Source organism: Lichenostomus cassidix, chromosome 12 (assembly GCF_008360975.1).
Source record: "Lichenostomus cassidix isolate B80296 chromosome 12, HeHo_3.0, whole genome shotgun sequence".
In the NCBI taxonomy this organism is placed as follows: Eukaryota; Metazoa; Chordata; class Aves; order Passeriformes; family Meliphagidae; genus Lichenostomus; species Lichenostomus cassidix.
In genome coordinates, this window is record NC_139493.1 from 5,928,934 (window position 1) to 5,948,065 (window position 19,132).

Sequence of the window (19,132 nt, forward strand, 5' to 3'; positions counted from 1 at the left end):
ACATTGCTGGTGGCAGATGGATGGAATGAGGCAGCATTGGATATTCTATAGCATCAAACAGCAATGTGTAAGAGACATAGGCATGTACTGACTTAGTGAGATCCCATATTAATTAGTGTTTAATGGTCTCTCTTTTTCGTCAAGAGATTCCACTTTGATTTTCTCCATGGGCTCTCTTTGATTTTCACAATTGCCATGACCACACCTGGGTGGATCTTTCCTGTCAGGGTGGTGAGGTGCTGGGAACAGGTTGCCCAACCCTGCCAGTGTTCAAAGCCATGTTGGAAAAGGCCTTGAACAACCTGGTCTAGTGGGAGGTGTCCCTGCCTGTGGCAGGGAGGGCTGGGACTGGGTGATCTTTAAGGTCTGTTCCAACCCCTTAACATTTTAGGATTCAAATTGTTGTCAGTTGGGTTCTCAGTGAGCTCACCACAACTGTCTTAGAAGCAGCAGAAGCAAAGGTAGAAAGAGATTTTGTGCCATAGCTCTACTTTTTTCATTCCTCCTGGCTGAGGGATATTAGGATTTTCTCCACCTTTCACCCTTGGCACTCTTCCATGTTGTTTTTAATTGCAAAGCAACATGGTGCTTCTTCTTCAGCTGGAAGAGTTGGCACACAGTTCTTTTGTGCAACTGAGACAATAAACTGCTGTATTAATCACTTCACACAAGGTAATAAACAATAGCAGAACTGTTGCTTTTACCTCTCAGGCTGCTACTAAAATAATCCAACTTCCTGAAGGTTAGAAGGGGGATTATAAAACTGGATTTAAGTCTGTGTCTTCCCTAGTGTTTTCTGCCTGACCTTGCACCGTGTGAGACACCAAAAATCTCATTTGCAGTGTGATTGCTAAAATGTGGTCTTAATTTGGCAGCAGGGTTGTAGATAAACTTTGTGTGTCATGTACCTGGTAAAGTCTCGTTTAGGTGTGGGGAAAAGAACAGTCCCTGGCATCCTGAGCCATATGGCTTTCTGTGAGATTTGCTAGGTGCAAGCTGCCTTTCTTCTCCAGCAAGATTAAAAGGAAAACCGAGCTAGGATTGCCCTTTGGGGATGGTTATAAGTAGGATGTGAGAAGCCCTTCAAAATTCCTCTTCTCAGCGTTGCTTGTTTTGCTAACAGTACAAAGCATCATGCACACACCACGGCAGATAAAGGGAATTTGGAAATCAGAGACCCAAACGGGGTTTTCAAAGTCACGGTTTCTGATCTTTTGAGGGTGACACTATACTATCCACACTTGTGAACACCAGTCTGGGAAAGCTCAGCAGGATCAAGGATTTCACAGACCCCACATAAAGGTTCTGGCAGGTTTCCCCAGTGTGCTGGAGGAAGATGTTGCATTCTTTTTTTCTTTTTCTACTGAGGGATGGGAGACCCATGTAAAACCTTTGTCAAGAAGATGTTACAGTTAGAAACAAACAGGTGAGCTGCAGAAAGTGAATGCTGGAATGCATTTAGTCCAGTGCAAAGGCAGGGAGAAATTAGTTTTCCTCCTTTATTTCACCGTATTTAATTCTACAGTTGGTCTAAAGGGGACTCTGCAGTGAGGTGCTGCAGCACAGCTGGGCTCTGGTCACTGCTAAATGGCAGTAGCAGGATTTAAGCCCTTTAAAATCTCAGAAAAACCCACATTTTGTTGTTTACTTTAATTTTTGAAAGCAACAAGGGCTGCTTGCTGGGGTTTAAATACACTTAAGACAAAGCAAATGCCAGAACATAGCAATTTTTCAGGTTAAGTTAGCAATGTTGGTAGCAATATTTCTGTTCAGGGCTGTCTTGCAAGCGAGGCACAAAGCAGGAGTGCCTGAAAAGCAGAAAACTGCAGCATTGACAGGAGAAGGCTGTAGTTTGTCCCCACTGGGACACAGTGCCCATCAACTCAACAGCTGTTCTGCTCTGCAAGGACACTGCCAAGGTTGTTGGTGTCTACAAATTGAGTGTCTTGCTGATGATCTTTTGTGAAGTATTTAATTTCTAGGTGAAGGAAGGAGGAGGGAATAAATTGCTTTATCCCTTGTCAGAGCTCTTCTTCATGAAGTGCAGTCATTCTACTCCCAGTTTGGGATTGGCTTCTGTATTTTTTAATTACTAAATTAAAATACTATAATGATTAAACTTTGCTCAGGAGCAATAGCAATCTCAAATGTTTAACAAAAAGGGAAAAAAAAAAGGGGGAAGAAAGAAAAAAGCCCATACACTAATGTTCAATGTGGGTCATGTACACAGTATATTAGAATATGTTAAAAAACAAGGTCATTTCAGTATGTCAATATTTCAAGGTGTTTCTGCAGGATATCTGTGGCCTGATGTGCTACTGCAAGTTCCCAGATGCACTCGTGTTGCTACCATGAGAGAGAGAAAACTGTTAAATTCTTCAAGGATTGGCTACCAGAGTAGAATGGGCTTTGGGAAGATTTGTTTATAAGAGAAGTCTGCATGTTACTTATCTCAATGGATTGGGCAGACAGAATTGTAACAGGATCAAGAAGTGATTCCAAGCTGATTCTCAAGTGCTTTGGGTGTTTCTTCACTGTCAAATTTTACTTTTTTTTTTGTATGTGAAACAGTGATTTTCATTTCCATGAATATCACTCAAAATGCATGAGCTGTGAGCACAGAATTGGCTTCCTACACAGTGAGAATTGTGTATGCTTATGTGATTTTTCCATTAAAAAACAATGGAGGAAAGAGTCAAAATTCAGATTTCATAAGAGACTCCTTAATAAACATGGATGCAACCCAGAAGAGAAGTTTTTCCTTCCAAATTGCTATCACTAGGATTTTTTTAAATAAAACTTGACCTACATTAGCAGTCCCACCTAAAATAGCACACCTTGCAGGTGATTTCCATGTGGTTTTATTTCCTAGCAGATTACTGTGCTGATGGCAGAATTTCTTTAATAATGCAACAGAAGTGTAAGGAAGGAGTGGTAACTCAGCTGCCAAGGCAGAGACACACTCATGGTGGATTTTGGGAGAAACCTGGAGATTGGAAGAGGTGGCAGAAGGTTTTGCTTCTGTCTTAGGTGGAGAGAGAGCTGTCCTGTGGTAGATCATGGATGTGTTACTGGGGAGAGGGAGGTGATGGAGAATGGACCAGGGAGTCTGAAAAAAAACCTATCCAGTTTTGAAAGTGTCCAGAGACACAGGAGAGGAGATGGAAGAGGGAGAGGAGGGTGGATGCACAATCTCAGGGACAGGATGAAGAAGCTGGGTCTGTTCCTAAGAGGGATTTACAGTGACAAGGAGGGATTGACACCAAAATTCAAGGCCACTGAGACAGCCAGGCTGGTGACACTGGGGCGATGATGCTGGGTGGGTTATGCTGTGAGTATCATTCATCTCACCTGGCTGCAAACATCTACATCTCAGCTCATGCCCTAGAAGCCCTTTAAGGTCAGTGCAGATAAATGGATGCTTCTGGAGTGCAGTTCAGCTCATCATGAGGTGGCTGTTGGCCTGAGCAGTGCCCTGGTGTGACTGTGGCTGTGTCTGGTCACTGAGAGCTCACTTTGGGGTGTCTGCCCTGCCAGCCTCCAGAGCTGGGTGACATCAATGCCACCCCCAGGACATGACCCACACCCACTGCAACTAATGACAGCTGGACATAAAGGAATTCACCTTCACCGGCAGCAGCAGGGGAGAGATTTAAACAGCAGCACAGCAGTGGCAGAGGTTTCCAGCAGATGAGGCTGAGCTGCTCCTCGCTCAAGTGGCTGCTCTGAAAGCTCAGTCCCTTGGTTGGGTGCCCACTGAGTGCTAATAAGATGGCTTGTGCTGCATTATTTCATGGGGTGGTGTCAAAGGCTACAGAAGGTCTTGTTAGTAGCTGCGGGAGGACTGTGATATATTCTGATTTTGTTTTCCCTTCTCCCAGAGGAAAACGGTAATTTAGTGCTTTTCTCATGGGAACCAAATGCTGGAATAAACTCCGGGGTCATGAAATCCAGTGACCTTGTTCCCTCAGGCAAACACATAATATCATCCCTTTCATAAACTGATCAAATATTTGATCTCACAGAAACCCAGCAAACTACAGGTTATGCTGACAAAAATAAAACAAGCTTGTGTAGGGGAGAAAGAAGCATTGCTCTGTGCCTTTCCCTAGCTCTTTTGTTTGTTGTTTCATGCACTGTGGTGTCAGTACTCAGGGCTTTACTAAGGCTGTAAATATAGGTTTTTAAGGGAAGATTTGGGTTTGTTTAGTATTTGAACGTCTGTGGTAATTCTCACCTATCTCTTCGAGGCTTTGAAACGGCAGTTGTGTTTATAAATGGCTTTAAGATAACTGATGAAAGGGGTGATTTGCATGGAGAACAAAGTAGTGCTGAAACTTTGGGGGAGACCTATCCACACCTTTTGGTGCACGGGGAAATGTAACATGAAAAGGGGAAAAGGTTTTTCGTTGGGTTTTTTCCCCTCCACTTCCACTTGTCTTTGTTCCTTCCCATGGAGAATACCTGTGAAGCACAACTGCTCTGTTCCCAAGATGATTTCTGAGAAGTGTAATCAGTTGGTCGAAAGTATAAATAAGATTAAGTAAGTGAAATGAGGTCCCAGAATTGATATTCCCTATTATTATAAATGACCTTTCCTTATCACCCTGGAGAGGTAGCTAGTTGGCATCAAGGGTATGTCCTTGCAAGGAGGTTGGAGTGCAGATCCATGGGTAATAGAGCTGGAAGGTTAGAAAGAGACCTATACTAAGAAATAGGTGAAAAAGATCTACCGAAGGTTTAGAGCTGATCACGTAGCTTTCTATGGGTTTTTTGGGTTGGTTGATTGGTGGTTTTTAATTTTAATTGTAAAAGAACTGACTGGTGGCTCACAAAATAATGAAGAGAAAAACTCGTCAAATGCCCACAAGGAAATTTAATCAAGTCCTCGATCAATTTTATTAATTTGAGGTTAGGTACCGTAAATTACCCTTGTAAAGTATTGCAAACCTCATCCAAAAAGCTCTTGGACTGAGAAGCCACCCAACTTTTCCAATACCAGCACTGGAAAGAGGGCTGGGGCCAAGAGCTGGTGCTGGTATGGCTGTGAAGCACTGTGGCTTCAGGGGGAGAAAATGAGGATGCTTCTCCCTTTGCAGTCCCATCTCCACCTCTCCCCAGCCCTCTCTGCAGTGAAACTGCCACCAACACGCCTTTTCCAGGCAGAAATCCTCCCAGGCACCAGGTCTGCATTGCCCACTCCTAGCTTATAAAGGTTTTTATCTCCTCTCCTTTCCTCCTTTGCTCGACATCCCTCCTTGCTCCGTTTGCTGGGGCTCTGATCCCCTCCTGACACCGTTTGGTGCTGGCAGCCCCTGGCTGACAGAAGCTGATGATTGATGTCAAGGCTGGGAGCAAGCAGCTGCTGATTTGATTATTACTGTTTCATCTCCTAACCTTTTGGAGCATTATGGGAATACTCATTCACCTAGTCACGCTTTAATGGCATTTGGTGCAGTACTTCCCCAGGAACAATGAAGGAGTGGTGTTGTACAGAGGTAGTTTAGAAATTCCTGTTCCTGTTCTTTGCGTTTATTTACAGATATAGGGAGAGAAGTGAAGATCTTGCTGTATGGAGGAATGGAAAATTTGGCTGTTTGACTGGGAGCAGTTACAGACATAGATGTGCAATATGTTAATAAAGTAATTGTGCTATGTTGCTATAAAGAGGATGGCTTCATTATAAAATTCTTGGTTTAATACTGTCATTACAGCAGATGTATAGCATATGAACTAATTTGCATGCAGATAAGGAGGCTCTGACAGCTTGGTAGCATAATTACTGCATAGCATACAGCTCACTAGTGCTGGGAGCTGAAGCTGTTACTGGAGGGGTGCTCATGGGACTAATTACGTTTGCTTTGTTAAATTTAAAATAGTGTATAGCAGGAAAGAGACCCTTCTCCTGTGCTCCACGGCGTTGTGCACAGTAAGTTACAGATCCTTGAACTGCTGCAGCCATTTTAAGCCATGCAAATGCCTGGAATCTCAGCACCTCCCAGCCTAGTGGAATCATCGACTTAGCATTAACCAGGGTGCCTCTATCAGCTTTCAGACAAAAGGTTTGAAAACCCTGATATCTCTGCATATTAAAACTCCGGTTAGGTCTTTTGGATAAGTGAACAAAACTGAAGCTGCAGTAACTTTGTTCTGTTGAGTATCTGATGGAAGTGGATGCTGAATGGGTGAACTCAGCCTGGTGAATGGATTCTCCCCCCTCTCCCTGGTGTGCCTGTTGCCTTGCTTCATCACATCCGTGCCTTTGTGATTCGTCTCCACTTAATTTCCAGCATATTTCTGCTTCCTTTTTTTGTCTCTGCTTTGACTGTGTCTGCAGTTTTTAAAGATCTTATTATTGAGGTTCCTTTATGGATTTCGAAATGTTTAATTCATTACTAAGTCATTATAAACTGAAGGCATTTTATTTTCCCGGGGAAATCAAGACAGTGCCACAGGAGATTATTTTCCCCCCTGCTACTGTCAGATTAGCTTGCAGAGAAGGGAGGAATTTGTGAATGCACAGTTGACTTTGATTATGTAAGCTGGAAACTGGCGAACGGTATGGATTTATTTCAATTCCACTTACTTTAAAAAGAAATACATATCAAATTGGGAGTGCCTTCGGGCACCAGACGAAGGGGAAGCCAAGCAGAAAGTGTGTATTCCTCGCTGACCTCTCCTGCAGAGCAGCAGGTGATGCCAGGTAGCTGGGCGGAGCTGCAGGTGGTGCTGGGGGAGTTTTTGGGATGGTTTTGCGAGGAGGATGGGAAGGAGACAGGGCTGGTTTATGGCCAGGACAGGGCTCTGTGTCCCCAGGGAGGGGACAGGCTGCTGGTGACTGTGTGGCACTGCAGGCTATCACTGGGAGCAGCTTCTCCCCGCCCTGCTGGTGACACAGCAGAGGGACAGGGTGATGCTCGGACAGCTCCTGTGCCATCCTGCTGCGCTCAGCTCCCGGCGGGTTTTACCCCTGAACTCATCACAGCCTGGCTCTTGTGCCAGGAGGGCTCTTCTCCCATATCCTCCCCTGCTGCCAGCCCTGGGATGGAGCTGGCTTCGGAGCCATGCTCCTAAAAATCATCAGCACCAAGGGACCTCTGGGACACTCAGCAACTCTGTCCCCTGCCATGGGTAAGGACTTTGTGCTCTGTTTTTTAATGCACTCCCTCCTTCAGAGTAAATGTTGCAACTCCCACCTATCTGTCTCCATAATACCCCATGCTAAACAAATATTAACTTACACCCTTTTTTTCTTTAGTGCTAAATATTTGCCCAGGTATTTTATTTAGTGATATTCAAGCTCATCCTTGTATGATCTGCTTGCATTTTGTTAATCTGGGAATATTAATAGCCTGCTGGCATTACTGCTAATTTGGAGTTTCTGCTGTGGAGGGAATATAGTAAGGAATTTTTGGAATGGTTTGTTAATCTTATCAATGTTCATTATGTATTTATTAATAGTAATAACAGCCAGTCATAGTAATGCATTTGGAATTCTTTGTGTCAATCAAACAAGTATTTTTGAGAGGATGATCATTTAAGAGGACATTCAGTGTATAAATATGTAAAAATTAAATATGATAGGAGAAACAGTACAAGAAAACACTGAGCTGAATTAATAGTTTTCACCAAAATTCTCGTCCTGTCTAATTCTCCCTTCCCCCCACCTCCCAAGGCAAAGTGAAAATAGAAACAGGAGCAAGAAGATAAAGAACCTATCCCTCCTTTTTTTTTTTTTTTAATTTCTCATTGAAACAGTTCTCTTTGGGGTTTTTTTCCCATATAATATCAGAGATTTCAAGGCAATTTTTGCAGGTTTTTCAGACAGTTTTAATATAGTATCACACGCATGTTGAGGTTTTTTTCTTTCCTTCATTTTTGGTGCTGAACTTGAGATGTATCAAAGGGTTTTGGTTTTCCAAAGGCCAGAAGGGAACACAGTCCTTTTGAAAATCAGGGCTCTGTGCTCTCTTGACTGGGTCTGTCGTGTAATCAAACCTTTCCTGGGCATTGGTGTTGCTCACTCCTCCAGGTAACATCACAAAGTCCTTTTAGGACAAGTTCTGAGCGAGTCCTCTAGGTCTTTTGCAATCACATGAACAATGAGAGGAATAAGAGCATCTCTGAGGAGTCCTGATTGGACTTTGTTGTTGTTTCCTTACCAACTCTGCTCCTCCGTTTATGCTCTTTAGTCCTGCTGTTGCCACTCAGGAAACAGATTATCCAGCACTTCTCCATCTTCCAGCCCAATCAGAGATTCCTCCTGAATCAGCAGTGCTTATTATCTCCAACTGTACATAATTATGGTGGAGAGGTTGCACCACCATAACTGGATAATGTCAGCATTTCTATTACAGCGCCATACTTTTAGTGTCCTGAAATGGGGATATTAAATCTCACTTTAGCTTTATAGTCCTTCCAGTGGTGAGAGATAAGTGTGTGCAATCAGCCTTTAAGCAGTTAAAGAAACCCATAAAAAAATTCCTCTTTGGGATGTCAGTTGTGTAAAAGCTTGTTACAAACTGGTGTTTAATGCACTTTTGCAAAAACTATTAAGCACCTGAAGTTAGCAAATGGCCATGAAAATATCAATAATGCACAAGCACAGAATGATTTGTAGGTTGGTGCAACAAAGGAAAAAAAAAATAAAATATGTGGGCTCCAGTTTTAGCAAGTCTGCCAAAATGTTGTGAATATTTAAGGATGAGGAATGACTCCTGCAGAGCTGTTCTACTCCAGGAAACATTTGAGTATACATATTTAACAATCTAATAGTACACTTGTATAAAAACTTTTATATATATTTAATCCTTTATGAAAATAGTATTTGACATGCGAGAGGTCAGCTTTTTGCAGTTGTTTTTCTTTAAGTTTTTAGTGGTATTTTTAACCCTTTTTCTCACTGCACTCTGCCATTCTTCCTCCTGTTCCTCCACTCCATTTGAGACATGAATTAAAGGCAGGAGGTTGGCATTCACCAATGCATGAACCAGCCTGATTTCTTTAAAACATTCAGTATGGTCTTTTTCAAACAGAAGAGGGTGATAGTTCATCTCTAAGAACTTGGATAGAAGTTCTGCCTCATGCTCTGCCTCTTATCATCTTCATACCAGCAGAGAGCAGTGATGATTGCAGTGCTCTGTCTGAGTTCTGACACACTTCTAATTATAGCATACAGTGCAGTAAACTCCAGAGGTGATAATGAAGGCTGGGCCCATGTGTCAGCAGAGCTCTGAAAGGGTAATGCATTCCTGTTCTGCACTAGTGGTCCTTATTTGTGTGTTTGTGGGCACTGAGACTCCAGCAATGACGTCTTGCTTGTTTTCACTGAGCCAAGAGGTGAAACATGCAGAGCAGTGGAGATGTGTAATTTTATAGAGATAATTGGGTATTAACTATCTGTCTGTCCTCTGAGACATGCACAAGGAGAGGTGCAAGGGCAGGAAGCTTTGCCTACAAGACTTTCATTAACTTGTTGCCTAGAAAGTGTTGACAAGTCTTTAGTGCTTTGCTGTCTGACACAAACTCTCTCCACTTCTGAGCTTGAGCTGTAGGAAATGACTGACCCCTGTAAATTTGTGCTTATTTATACAGCACAAACTCAGCATTCACAAAATCAGAGCATGCAGAGGTGTACAGAGTAAGGGAGGGACTGTGTTGAAGATGAGTTAGAAACTTGCCCTAGGAAGCTCTCTGGTGGGTGATGAAAACTTTTTTCCCCCCAGAAGTGTTGAGCATAACCCTGGTGATCTCTTATGCTTTCTGAATTGAGATATGAACCCATCATGCAAGCCTTCATACATTCTGCTCCAAGCAGAATGAACCAAACCTTCATACATTCTGAACCAAGCTAGCTCTCAGAGAGGGAGGAAACCAACTTTGTCCTTCCTTCAGGTTCTCCAAGGAGAGAGAAAATAACCTTTCAGGTTTTAACCACTAGGAACACCTTCATATCTGGATGGTCTGACAAATCAGTCCTGCTTCTTATTGCAGATAAATCAGTGTAGTCTCTGTGACAGATTTGGCCTTCCATTTGCTTTGTTGGTGACAAGAAGTGTGTCTTGAAGCAGATCACGAAGGTGCAGCAAATGGCATCTTCTGTAGCCACTATTAGTGGGCAAAGTAGGTGGAAGTAGCATAATTATGGTCCAGTGTGGGAGGAGTGTCCCCACCTAGGCTTCTCATCCCTCTTTGGTAAGAAATTTGGGACCTTAAATGAAGGTCCAAGTTACTCATTTGAAAGATAGAGTCACTTGACTCTTGTGGATGAGTTACATGTTGTGGATGAGTCTCATGTGGCCAAGGGCACCAGAAACACCTATAATGATGCAGTTTCAGCCTCCAGGAGGAACAGAGGTTGTCTGCTGCCCTTTGCCAGGGGGTAGAAGCAGCTGAGGAAGGGCGAAATCTAATTTAGCAGAGGTTTAACAACTAATGTGCTCAAAAAATTTTGATATGTGTTGGGGGCAATGGGACAGAACTGAAGTTATACAAAAATCAGGCATTTTTTCCTTCTGATCTCACCTATTTTTGTCCAAGAGAGGGACTGAAACCCTGTTTGTGCACGAGGGGGAAATTCCTTGAAGTGGTGTGAAGAAAGAAAGGAAAGAAAGAAGGGAGGGAAGGAGGGAAGGAGGGAAGGAAGGAAGGAAGGAAGGAAGGAAGGAAGGAAGGAAGGAAGGAAGGAAGGAAGGAAGGAAGGGAGGGAGGGAGGGAGGGAGGGAGGGAGGGAGGGAGGGTGGGTCGGTCACCATAGTCCTGTGATGTTCTAAGCCAGAAAACTACAGCCCTATACAAAACAGAGAGCTGAAGAACATGGTCCTTTTAGTTCATCCATCTCTTTTCGTCTTTCTAAATATGTTCTTTCACTTGTGTGCTACCAGCTTCCATTGGCCTGGACCACGATCATCATCCACAGCTGTTCCCAAGGTTATACCGAATATCATTTAAAATTACTCGGTATTTTTGAAATCCAAACACAGCCACTGTGCTGCCAGGCTGTGCTGCCCAAGGGGATGTGTGAGGCTGAGCAGCCCGGGGAGGGCAGGGGGCACCGGGAGGTGAGCAGGGGGTGGGAGAGGCTGAGCACATGGCAGCACGCTTATCTCTGCAAACCCGGCACCTCGCAAACTTGTAAACCTTTAATCTGCAGCCGCAGGTTATATAAGGCTGCTGCTGCGGAGGTGTGAAGGGCAGCGGGCTGACCAGGCTGGAGGTGAGTGGGGAACTGAGGGGAGCTCTGGGGAGGATGGAGAACAAGGATCAGGGAAGAGGGATTGGGGTCCTGGCCCCCGGGCAAACCTGAGTTATGGGGAGAGAGTTTACTTTTCGAGGTAAAACTGAGGTGATCCCCAGTCGGAGGTGCCAGCTGGGGCTGTTTGTGTGCTGCTGTGAATTGAGGGCTTTATGGAAGGAGACACCCAAGACTGTGCCCTGGGAATGCTGGGTGGGACCAGGAGGGAAGCCTGGTCTGACTGTGGAATGGGGTTAAGTGGGGTCCCTGTCAGTCACTGGAGCTGCTGCTCTGAAGGGGCTTCGGTCCCAGCAAATAATGATCTATAATGTAATGATAGACATGTAATGATCTATAATGAACATATTGATTATGGGGTTATATATAATGATATGTAACAGTTCTCTCTATATGGCAGTTCTCTATATGATGATTGTATAACAAGATATATATATAATTTTATATAGTCCTATATATATTTATACACAAATTTTTAAATACAACCCTGGACCATGCATAGCTGGGCTGGGCCAGGATCCACTGATCCCATCACTTGCATGGCCTCCCTGGTCCCACCCAGCACCTTCCTCCACCCCTACTCCATCCCTCCTCCATTGTCATTCTTCTCCAAGCCCCCCTGGGCTTCCAGGATCTTGGGGGAAGAGTTTGGGTCTGGACAAGGCTCTCAGGCACACAGTGGGATTGTTGGGGTGTCTGTGCAGGGCCAGGAGTTGGACTTGATCATCCTTTAGGGTCGCTCCCAACTCAGGGTATCCTGTGGTTCTGTGACTGTGTGGCTCTGTCTGTGCTGGTGAGTGTTGATCACAGGTGTGTAAAGGTCCTTGGCTGGATTTGAAGTTGAGTGTTGCTCATAATCCAGACACACAATCTCTTGCCCTTGGTGAGCTGCTGCTCCTGCCCTAACAAATCCATAAATACTTGGCTGCTGAGCTCTGTCCTCGAGTGACTGCAGTGTAAATGTGCACTTCCTAAAAACTCATTTGAAAGAGGCCTGCTCTAAACAGATTAATGAGTTGGCTTGGATACCTTTAAAAAGAAAAATCCTCTTCTGCCAGCACACTTTGCAACTCTGACATAATTTAGAACAACTCTGTCCTCCTGAAAATTCCGCTACATGATTACAGTGTTGCCAGCTCTTGTGATTTGCACAGTTCAGAGGAAACCTTGAAGGAGGTCATTTAGTCCATTCCTCTACCTGAAAGCAAGAGCAGCTTTGCCTAAGCATCATCCGTGAACGACATGATAGGGAAAGATATTTTTCTGCTATACATGGTTTCAAACACACTGACCATTGGGACCACTTGTAGCTGCTAGTGCAGAGCCAGTCCTCCTCCACACCTGAATTTTTGATGTTGAATTCTCCTAAAGTCTACCTGTAAGTGCCCCATAATAAAGAAGCACTTTGGAAAAATCTAATTTTTACCTAGATATTTAAATATCACCCAGGGAATATGAAGTCCTTTGCGTGGGAATGGTGTATGGGAAAATAGGTTGTCACTAGGTAAACAGGTGCCATCAACAGTCCATGAAGTTACTGGCACCACAAAACAAAAAAACCCACCCCACACACCAAAAACAACAACACACAAAAACACAAAACCAACCAAAACCACACCACACAACCACAAAACACAAACAACAAACCAACAACCAAAAAAAAACAAAACAAAAACCAAACCAACAAAAACAAACCCACACACCACCCCACCACACACCACCCCACCAAAACCACACACAAAAAACCAAAACACACGTCTTTCTGAAAAATCTTCTGATTTTTCAGAAAAAAAATCCTAATCCAAGCTGTGGCTGATCGATGGCTGCATTAATTATGCAGAAAAGGGTCAATTCTACCAGCCTTGTTCCCTTTGAATGCTGCTTTTCCATGGGAGGAATTGACTTGCATTATGTAGGTTGGACAAATTCACCTCCAGTCTGAACTTCTGTAAAAGTCTCCAGGGAAGGTCAAGTTTCTGTTATTTTCAATAATAAATGAGATTCCCATTGAGTAAAATGATCCAGGAAATCAGCTTCAGGTCTCAGAATAACAGTTTTGTGGTCTCTGATGGAAGGCTGGGAAGAACTGATAAGAGTTGGAAGAGAGATGAATGAATCTCTCCAAGCTGCAGGTTTTACAATTCTCACCTGGTAGAATTGGCTTCCAACAGAAATGTTAATAACTTTTTATTTATTTTGAAGGTTGTCTCGGAGTTGTGATTTTCAAATACACTTGTTTACAGTCTTATCCTAGCTCAAGTAAAATTTTTATAGGTGAAAGATAGCTACAACAATAAAGGAGAAGATGGTATTTGTGCAATAGACAATGATTTCTCACAGCTCACAGGAATGTCTTCCCCTCTGCATGTTTTTCTGCCAAATGGATGTTTGGAAGCGTTAATAATTCCGTTTTCCCCTTCAACTCTGGAAGTAGCCTCATTTGGCTGAACAGTCAGAGGGGAAAAAAGAAATAATTAATGTGATTCATTCATCTAGAAAGTGTAAAGCATAACTTAAACAAATGGCAGTAGTGGTAGGAAAAATGCTATAGTGGATGTTTCAAACTTCAAATTTTCTGTTGAGGTATGAAGTAATCTGAAAGGAGTGAGTGGCAGTTCATCAAAAGAATGTGTTTTTTCTTTTAGTACTGTTTTATTGGCCCTTTCCAGTTATTAGTCTCAGCATTGATAAAAATATGTGGGATAATGGGTGGTTGCTGCACAGAGCTCTAATTTACTTTACTGCACAGTCACTGTGGGAAAGTGCTTTAGCTACTTTGCCTCTTTTGTATTGCCTCGAGAAAGAATTTTCCCCATGTGTTTTGCTCCAGAAGTCATCTGTTGTTTTTCAATGTATGCACATAAACAGCTCTTGCCATTATGCCTGAATATTGAGTCAGCAGTTCCCTGTGATGAAGCCATCACCAAGGCCTGTCACGTTTATCTGCACAGATCAGCATCACAGAGCACGTAATGCTATTAGCTCCCCAACGTTGTCTGCTAACCACAGAATTGTGGGACACGAGTGACCTTCTGCTCTTTCCTTACTAATCGGCTCTGAGCTTGGGCTGCCAGCTTGGCTGCTCTGTGCCTCCATCACCCATCTGAAAAATGGGCACAGTTTCATCTTCCCACCTTGCTGGAGGCATTTTGAAGGTAAATGTACTGAAAATGGGAGCTGCTTGGATTTTTCGATGTGTTCTGGAAGATTGGGATGTTCGTTTGATTTTTATTTTTAATGTTTAAAATGCCTCCAATGAAATTATGTCTCGTTCATTGGACTTTGGTCACCCTCATCCTGCAGTGGCAGAGGTAGCAGGAAAATCTCTGATTTTCTTTTGCCTTTCTGCAATATGTCTTTGGTGTGGTGAAAGAATGTTTGGTAAAAACATGGTGCTGGGAAATGGAGCTGCTGGCTCTCTCCAGCCTCATCACCTCCACCAGTGCCATGGGCAGCAGGGACCACTTTAAATCAGCAGTGTCCTGTGTCTGAACCAAAAGACAATTTTTAATTTTTTTTTTTAATCTACAAAACATTTATTGCCCCGAGGCTGTTATCCTGCAAAAGCTTGAGCATGTGTTTAACACTAATCATGGAAATTGGTCTTGAAGCAATTTGGATCCTTGTGTGCTTTGAGCTGAGCAGGTGATTTGCAGCAAGTCCCATTACCAGTTCTGTACCAGCATCTGTCTGGCAGAGTGGTTTCACCTGCATCACTCCTCTGAAGGACTCAACACAGCTGTCAAAGGATAAACGCTTCACGCTTTGAAAATAAGTGCTGGAGTTTAAATCTGAACTTTATTTTTTTCAGTGAGGTCTTATCTGTCATGATATTCTTGTCCTGAAGAAAAGCAGTCTGTCTCTGATAATCACTCGACTGTCCTCTAAGTCAAATAACATACAGATACTTCTGAGAGGATATCATCTCAGGGTTTTTCTAAAGCCTGGATCTGATTGTGTGCTCCCAGGCATTCATTTTCCAGGCATGTAGTGATCTAGCAGCATGAGAAAGCAGATTTCTGGGGAAAGTGTCTTCTCAACACCTGAGATCACAACACCCTCCACCAACCGTGTCTAAGCCACGAGGTAATTGTGGCATTGAGGATTTCTCCCTTCTCCTCGGTGTGCTACAGACACAACCGCCAGCTAAAACCTGGTGCTGTTTTTCTTTGCAGGGAATTGGAGGCAAGACAAGGAACAGCTCATTTGTTTGGGCTGCCAGACAGTTGCATGAGGATAATTATTGTGTGCTGTTTATTTGTGTTGGACTCAACCCAGGGATGGTGGGAACCTGGAGATGCTCTGGAATTCCTCACCGCAGTGAAAGCAGGAGCTGCTGGTGTTACAGCTCCGTGGGGCATCTGGTGTTTTCTGCTGCCCAGTCAACACCAGCAGGGCATGGGTAAACCAGCAAATGAATTTAAAATGCCATTTAAAACTGGGGCGCTGGCAGAAAATTATTTGCAAGAGGCTGATGAAATGACGGAGTGTGAAATGTGATGGAATGATTGTTTTGTGGGAACGCAGAGCTGTGAACGGCTGTGCAGGGATGTTTAACAGGGAGAAGGTACAACTAGAAGTAATCAGATGAAATGAAGCAAAGATCATTCAAGCCAAGCACTGGAGTGTTTTATAGGGGTGTTGCTTGGCTTCAGAAAGGCAGAGTAAAGCACCCTTTGAGAGTGCATCCTGTGAAACTCATAGGGGATGGCAGGATTTGTAGGTGAGGTTTTTGTTGTTTGTGTACAGCTGGAAGAGTAATAAAATCAATGGAGAAGCTTGTATACATTATCAATAACATGACAGTTCATTTTGGACTGCAAAGATTCTGAGTTATGCATTACCTAACCAGCAGGACTTTACTGTAGCAGGAAATGTTTTAATTAAAAGTGAGGTGAATATATTGTAACTTGAATTTTCTTTAGTATTCTGTTGGACTTACAGAATTGCAAGTTCTTTCTGTGTTATGGCTGAGGGATGTGGAATTTGCAGCAAAGGCACTGTAAATAACAAAATATTGTAATAGTTTTTATTTCAGTGAGGTAAGAAAAGAATTAGAATTTATGTATTTGATTTCTTTTACATTTTAACACTTCCAGTCATCAATGGGGTTGAATCTGAAACTCAAACACCAATCAGCTTCTCAACGTTTGGCATTTTTTCAGCATCCTGAGCTGTTATCTAATCAGCATCACAGAAAGTGAACCAGGAGAATGTTTTCAACCAGCTGAAGTGATAGCAATCACGAAGAACTAAAGCATGCCATGCATGCAGAGCTACTGAAAAAAAATGCAGAAATCGGTGGCAGTTAAGAACAGGTAAAATTAAAGGACAGGGTCTGTAGGGAATAGTGCCTAAATGTGCATATTGCTGGGTAGATTTGCTGTCTGTTGTAGTCCTTCCCTTGAGTGTTACAGCAAGTGCATCCATATGGTTACATGGCTGCACGTTTCTCTAGTCTGCATCCTCCTTGCTACAGCACAGGCATTTGCATTTTTTGGTCAGTATTGAATATGAAGCTGTGAAACTACTAAGCAAAGGTCAAGGAGGATTTGTCAGGGAAAAAGAACCATCTGAACCAAGGGTTGGCGAGTGGGCAGAGCCAAAAATTGAGGAGCCACAGGAGATTCTGGCTTTCCAAGAGCGTGATGAGGTTATCACAGTTTGAAGTCCATTAGTTTTTATAGCATTTCATGGCTCTGGGCTAGGGGAGAAAGTATTCCATGGAGACAGTGTCTCCAGTGTGTGTTGTTCAGGGAAAAAGACTGCTTTTAATAACTATATTGATGTCCTGTAGAACTATGGGGAAATGGGTGTGGTGTGGTGATTCTTTTTGTTTGGTTTTTTGGGGTTTTTTTAGGGGTAAAAAACCCTCTCTCTTTGACTCTTTCTTTTCAATAGACTGGATGTGGTCACTGAAACAAACTTGAGGCAATGCCTCAGAGATAAATCAGTATGTTTCCTTTCTGCAGTGGAATTTACAGAGATTAGACTAATGAACTGATCTTCATGCTATTAGGTGTGGTGTTTTATTCAGACTTTTAGCTGCAAATTAAAGGTCTGCTGCAAGGGCTGTTAAAGAGAAGGAGTTTTTTATCACCCAAATAGGGATGACCCTCATTGTGTTGTGCTTATCTCAGCCCTGTAAACAGCAAAAGGAGGTGTGATGGATGACCAGAGGAGAAGGTTGACTTTAACCTCTGGGTGGAAGCCCCAAACAAGAGGCTGTGACTGCCAATTTTTGGGATTACAAAAGACATGAAGATGGGGGATGCCAGCCAGGTTAATGGACACTGAGGGACACCACAGGAGCCTTCCAGCCCCAGAAGTTAAAACCTCTGGCTTTGGGAGTGTGACTTGCAGAATATTCTGCCTTTGGTTAAAGCAGTCACACGTATTGCCCAAACAAGTTTTCATTGTTTTTTGATAAAACTGGTCATTGTGTTCTTGTTCATAGTATTTTGCTTCAAGACTCCACTGTATGTCTTTCCCCAAATAGGGAAACTCCTCCCCTACTTCATGGCAGGCTAAAAGGATTGTATAATATTTATAAAACCCTTAATGTTTCTTGAAAAATCAATGAGCTTGGCTTGTCTGACTTCCCTGGTTTTGTGTCTACCTTTGCTCTGTGAGTTGGCAATTCATCTCACAGGAGTTTACAGTGTACCCAGTCCCAAATGCTGTCCTGTCCCTTCATCTTTTCCAAAGCTCTTTTCTCCCAGCCTTTGCTCTGGAACATCAGGCAAAACCTTTGAGAGCTGTTTATTTCTTACCTATTCTATGATTCTACTCCTTTATGACCTACTCAAAACTTGTACCAAGCCACACGAAGATCCAATAGCTGATGAAAAGCAGTTTTTAATACTACACTCTCTAATCCAGCCACTCACAGGGAGTTGATGGGTGTTTTCTTTCTCAGCAGCTGAATGCTCCTGCTGGAGCAGTTCACAGCTTGGTTTAATGCTACCCTTGAGTTATGGAGCTCTCAGACTGGGCTACACCTTCTCTTTGGCAGTTTGGAGAAATCAGATAGCTCTGCAAGCAGCCATGAAAAAAGCAGATATAAAACACGATAGGTTATACCTCCTGATAAACTACTGCCTAAAACATGAAAGTATAACTAAGACAATGCAGTATTTGTTTAAAAGTGCTGAATGCGTGGGAGCAACTCTCCATCCCAGGTCTCCTGTGAGTTAAGGGGATTTTAAGCATTTCCCCACACACACCTTTGGCCTGTTGTATGTAATACAGATGTGCACATTCAGATGGAATAGTCATCTGAATCCACGTTGTGCTTTTCCACTGCTGTGCCTCAGCTTGGGGAGGCTGCAGGTGACTGAGCAAGCACTGCAGGGATCAGACTGGGCTTGGGTTGAAATAGCCCAGAGTGAATGACCTACAGGATTAAAAATAACCAGCTAATCAGGGTGCTCTGTAATTATCCAGTGTATGTATTTAATTTACCACCTTGAGCCATAGCCTTTTCCAAGATAGACCTTTCTAGTGAAAGTAATGATGATAATTTTCACATAGAAGAAAGGTGAACCCTTTGAAATAAAGGTGTGTGCCATGGCTTAGAATTATCTAGGGTTCTAAAAATGTATATGTGAGAGAAACTGAATATAAATGCAAGTATATAATCACCTTGTTAATGTATTTTCAGCTAGTTTCGCTTTCCATAAGTTGCATCCACACTTAGACAAATGGCAGATTTCATTCATTTCTGTGCCAATATTTAAAAGCAGAACATTGCAGTGCAATCTCATTACTGCAGCTTTATTGATTTATAAAATTACACTTTATTACACTAATCCACATATTAGAAGGAATAAAACTGTGCATAGTTACAGCTAAGGTATTCTTGCTAAGGAGGTACATAGT

At 43.0% G+C, this 19,132-nt stretch overlaps 1 protein-coding gene across 30 annotated transcripts in view; it reads left to right on the plus strand.

The window, feature by feature from the left end:
- Positions 1 to 19,132, plus strand: part of MAGI1 (membrane associated guanylate kinase, WW and PDZ domain containing 1) — a 321,207-nt gene that overhangs the window by 208,396 nt on the left and 93,679 nt on the right. Inside the window, exon 1 of one of the 30 annotated variants that reach the window (XM_085072363.1) lies at positions 6,901 to 7,131. The exons of the other annotated variants lie outside the window; for them this stretch is intronic. Within the exon in view, the coding sequence (XP_084928489.1) occupies positions 7,065 to 7,131 (67 nt within the window). The 5' untranslated portion in view covers positions 6,901 to 7,064. Of the gene's footprint in view, positions 1 to 6,900; positions 7,132 to 19,132 lie in introns of those variants that run through there. 30 annotated transcript variants of the gene reach the window in all.